General features: G+C 42.8%; 1 protein-coding gene across 1 annotated transcript; it reads left to right on the forward strand.

Annotated features, from left to right (window-relative positions):
* The first annotated feature begins 500 nt into the window (after nt 1–500).
* Nucleotides 501–3410, forward strand: LOC120026442 (transcriptional repressor scratch 1-like). The gene is made up of 2 exons (XM_038971309.1): nt 501–645; nt 2578–3410. Exons 1-2 carry the CDS (start codon nt 501–503, stop codon nt 3408–3410), a joined length of 978 nt encoding a protein of 325 aa, XP_038827237.1.
* Nucleotides 3411–5070: the final 1660 nt, after the last annotated feature.

Raw genomic sequence — 5070 nt, forward strand, 5'->3', positions numbered from 1 at the left:
CGGCTCGTGGTAATTTGATGTGTGTCCCCGGGGATGTTTGATGGATTAATGCTAAGTAGGCTCCCTTTTCCAAAGGCACCACCTGATCTTTGGGGGTTCGTGCCCCATATAAAAGCCTGCGCTAGTGCTGAGCTCAGCTAGTCTAGCCATCTCCTCTCCTCTCTCTCACACTGTCTCTATCTCTCTATCTCCACTTTCTTTCTTCCTCTGTCTTTACTTTCCTCTTTGGCTTTCACTTTTTCCTAGCACTTTCTCTTCTGTTCTTTCGGTTTCCATTCTTTCTGGCATTCAGACTGAGGCTATTCAGACTATTCAGGCCTGGGAGTTTTAGTAGTGAGGGAAATCTCAGAGCATCCGTTGGCGTCATTCACCTCCATTTTGGCTTTCTTTGACTTGGGGCCTTTTCTAAAGGGCTGTCCTGAAGTAGTGTGCAGCTCTTTGGCTTTTTCCTGTGTTGTTTTTTTCTTCATATGTGGCATTAGGACCAGCCCATCAAGAAAATGCCACGTTCCTTTTTGGTGAAGCAACTGAAGGTCCACGATTACTCCTCCTCCAATCATCAGCATCACTCGGACGGATCGTACACGCTCACACGTGCCATCACCGAGTCCGCCACCAACTTGGCGGTCCGTTTGAGTGAAAATGGTGAGTTGAGATTACTTAACATTTCTGTCTACACATTGCAAACATGTAGTAAAAAAGCACATTTTTATTGTTAATGTGCTTGTTGTATATAGTTTAGAGTTGTAGGTTTTCAAAAAAAATGAAATAGTGTATTTGTTCAGAAATGGAATGAAAAACATACTTGTTAAATTTGTTTTATAAATGGACCAACCCCTTGATACATGTTTTTCCTTAAGCCTGTGATGTTGCTATTTAATCCCCCCACCCCCTTCCCCCCACCCCTCCACCGGCCAACCCTCCCCAACCCAGTCCGCCCCATGCCTCCAGTGACGCTAAATAGTATTCAGGTCACTCTGGACCAATCAGTTTAATACCACGCAGATCACACAACAGGCTTTGGCTTTAATACTATTGTGTACATGCATAATGGTACACATGGATGCGTGCATTAGGCTCAAAATCCCATCCAAGCCTTTGTGAGGTCTAAAACCTTTCCACCACCACCAGAAAGCAGATATCCACATGTGACTGGTTTGTCCTTAGCTGGTGCTGTTGCCCTTGAGCCTTTATCTGTTATCACACCCCCACCCCCTCCAGTCCTCTAGCTCTTCATCCCTTCATCTCATCTGATCTTACAGGATGCGAGATACACACGGGGAGGTCAAATTGTAGCAATTCAAAACCCTCTCTTTCTCTCTCTAAAATCCATTGACAAAATACCGTTCATTTTCTGATAAACTGACAAAACTCAATGTTAAATGGTAAAAAAAATTGTATTCATTTGAAAATATAAACTCAAATGGAAAAGGGCAACATGCTTTATGTAACATCATTAGTTTATCATTGATACAAAAAAATGAGAGGGGAGTGCAATCAACCTTAGATGTATACGAGGTTTTGTCAATTGATGCTATGATTTCAGGAAAAAACACTTCCATAGAAATGTGTGGTGTGTTGTTATTGGAATGTCCATCATAACTACAGAGCTTTGGCTCGCAGGATCATTTGTTCCCAGAATTAGGATGCCAGCTGTCTGGTTCCCTTTGTGTTGCAAGGGGGAGCATAATATATTGTGCACTGCTGTAAAGATCAGCCTATAACCCCCCTTCGCCTCCCCCTTTCCATTCCCATCCCCAAATCACACTGCACCTGTCATTCAATCTACCCATTACCATACTCACAAGCACTTTCAACACGCCACAGATGGAGAATGATCTGATTAAAATGATTTAGCGCTTTGTGGGATTTCTCTACTGAGACATTCAGTTTTGTTTTGGCCCCCACTACGATAACAGATTTAGATATGGTGGCATGGGATGGGATGGCGACAGGTGTATCAGTTGTGGAGAACTAACAAGTGTGTTTAATTTTATGACTGTTGTGTCCATGTCAGTGCATAGAACTTGCATTTAGTCTGTGATGGTCTTTTTGATAGCTAGTAATGATAGTCCTTGTATGTGTCCCAAATGGCACCCTATTACCTACATAGTGCACTAGTTTTGACCAGAGCCCTGTGGGTCCTGTTCAAAAGTAGTGCACTATATAGGGAATAGGGTGCCATTTGGGGTGCATTACTTGTTTTGAGCCGGATGAGTATTGATCGGTGCAAGAGTGTGCACTGAAGAGTCATTCATATTTAATTCGCAAAGCTTGCTGAACCAAGCACTTGCAAATGGTTTCCTGTATACAGTTTCATATTGATCCGCAGTGCATGGAAGACTCAGATCAGCTGTCTTTCACTCAATGGCTCAACAATAAAAAAAAAAAATGCTTTCAACTGGAATCAGAAAGAATGCTGGAATCATAAAACCATAGAATCTTAGACCAAAAAAACATATCTTGTGAAATGCATTTTGTAAAAATCTGTATAAAGGCTATACATTTAAAATGCCACAATTGTTGCCAAAAATGCACTTATTTATTCCAAATCTGTCTCTTCCAAACCTGCTACAGGCTACATCCAGGATTATGTCATCCCCTCAATATGCCAGAGCACAAAGGATCCTGGCTCGAGGAGGCAGACCGGGCTCTCCGCGGGGCCCCTGTACTCCCCAGGGAGCACAGGGGGCAGCGGGGGGGAGGACTACTCCGACCATGACATGGAGCAGCCCGACAGCCCCTGCTCAGGCATGACCACCGAGTCGGACAGTAGCAGCTACACGGTGGACGCCTTCCTCATCTCTGACGGCCGCTCTCGGAGAAGGGCCAACCACAGGAAAACAAAAACCAAAGGTGAGGAGAGAAACAGCATTGCAGAAGTGGGCTCCACAGGATCCACAGGGTCCAAGGCTGCCAAAGGGAAGCCCGGAAAGTCTAAGGGACCGGGGCGCCACACGTGCAGCGAATGCAGCAAGACCTACGCCACCTCGTCCAACCTGAGCCGTCACAAGCAGACACACCGCAGCCTGGAAGGACAGCAGGCTAGGAAGTGCCCCACGTGCCATAAGGCCTACGTGTCCATGCCGGCGCTGGCCATGCACATGCTCACCCACGACCTGCGGCATGAGTGTGGAGTGTGCAGCAAGGCGTTTAGCCGACCGTGGCTGCTGCAGGGTCACATGCGCTCGCACACGGGCGAGAAGCCGTTCGCCTGTGCCCACTGCGGCAAAGCGTTTGCGGACCGCTCCAACCTGCGTGCCCACATGCAGACGCACTCGGCCTTCAAGCACTATGATTGCAAGCGCTGCGGCAAGAGCTTTGCACTGAAGTCCTACCTGATCAAGCATTACGAGTCGGCCTGCTTCAAGGGCTCCGGAGACGAAGAGGACTGCTGTCCCGAGGACTGATCAGAGATTTACACCATATCAGCTTATTTACCCAGGTCTGTTTCACTGAGATAATATCTCCTGTACAAGAGAGACCAATATTGTGTTCATTCGGGCAGTGTTTCCCAACTCCAGTCCTTGATTACCACCAACAGTACACATTTTTATTGTATGTCCAGACAAATACACCTCATTCAACTCATCAAGGGCTTGATGATTTGTTGACAAGTTGAATCTGTTGGGGGTACTCGAGGACTGGAGTTGGGAAATATTAGGGCATGTAACAGAATTTTTTAAAAACACATCACAACTGAAAATGAAAATGAGGGTTAAACTTTTTTAAATTATTGGACTTATCCAGATAGTCCCTCACCTTGTTTCAGTCTGTTTTCTTCCATTTGGTGCCTAATGAACACAACCCTGGTCCAAGACTGCACTCCTCACCACTCGTCTTCCTCTTCCTGCTTTTTGATAGAGAGCAATAATAATGTAAATGAGGGTTGTTCAAGAACATGGAAGATAACTGACGATGATGACTGAATAACATTAAAATGTTAATATTTTTTATTCTATAATTGTTTTATGGATTCTTATTAATTTATTTGCAATAATTTACATTCCAGTATTATTTAATATGCCAATTAGCTCTTAATTTCCCTGCAACATGTCTTCCACGATAAACAGTTGTGTATTTATTAATTTAATGTATTTATGTATTTATTTATCAAATGATAAATGTATTGGTTAACTAGGTTGTTAATTCATTATAAATGTATTTATTTATTTGATTTATGAATTGAACATCTTATAAAATGCTGTAATATATTTCTGAGATAAAGTAGCCCTATATCTGGTCTCATTCACAACAATTGTTGATATATCCATGTTCTACATAGGAAATGCTCAATATGCTCTTTTGTTTTTGAATCTATGCACAGGCTATAAGTGTAAGCTACATTGTAATACTTAGACATGAGAAGCCAGTTAATTTGTTACACCATTATTATGAAGGATTGGTACCATTAATTATTTGCCCTATGTAAGGCTGTTGAATTTGAATTGTACTAAACTTTGTATGTAATCGGGAAAAGCTATGAACTTTTCAATTACCAAGTCATATCAATAATTAAAAGATGATATTTTCACTAAGTTGCTCTCTGTGCCCTGTGCCATTTTCAAGGCGTCAACTATCATCAACTCAACACACATGATCACTCGAGCAGTGGCGGCCGGTGCCGTTTAAGATGAGGGAGGATGATAATTTTTTTATGTTTTATGAGCATGGCGTTGTTTCTATTACAGCATATTGAATGACTGTCATTCATATTCCATTCACCCAGCTCAATGTAACATCGATAGTTTTGGGCTACTACAAGATACTCAAATTTTCCCTATACCCATCATGAGGTTGGTACAACCTAGCCTATGAATGAAAGTTTACAACGCAGTTCGAGAGAAATTTGAGTAATCAAGGTGACAGACAGTGACATATTCAATCCCGGCTTGCACATTCTTGCCTGCATCTAGCTGATTTAGGTCGTAATCGTTACTCCAAAAGTTGCAAATGAGAGTTGGATAATTTCAGGAATGTTTATTCCCATTTCATTACGTTTGCTTCCGTTTAAGAAACGTTTTTCAACAGAATCGGGGGAATGAATACGCCCCTGATCACATGAAAACA

This window comes from Salvelinus namaycush, chromosome 2, assembly GCF_016432855.1.
Source record: "Salvelinus namaycush isolate Seneca chromosome 2, SaNama_1.0, whole genome shotgun sequence".
Lineage (NCBI taxonomy): Eukaryota > Metazoa > Chordata > Actinopteri > Salmoniformes > Salmonidae > Salvelinus > Salvelinus namaycush.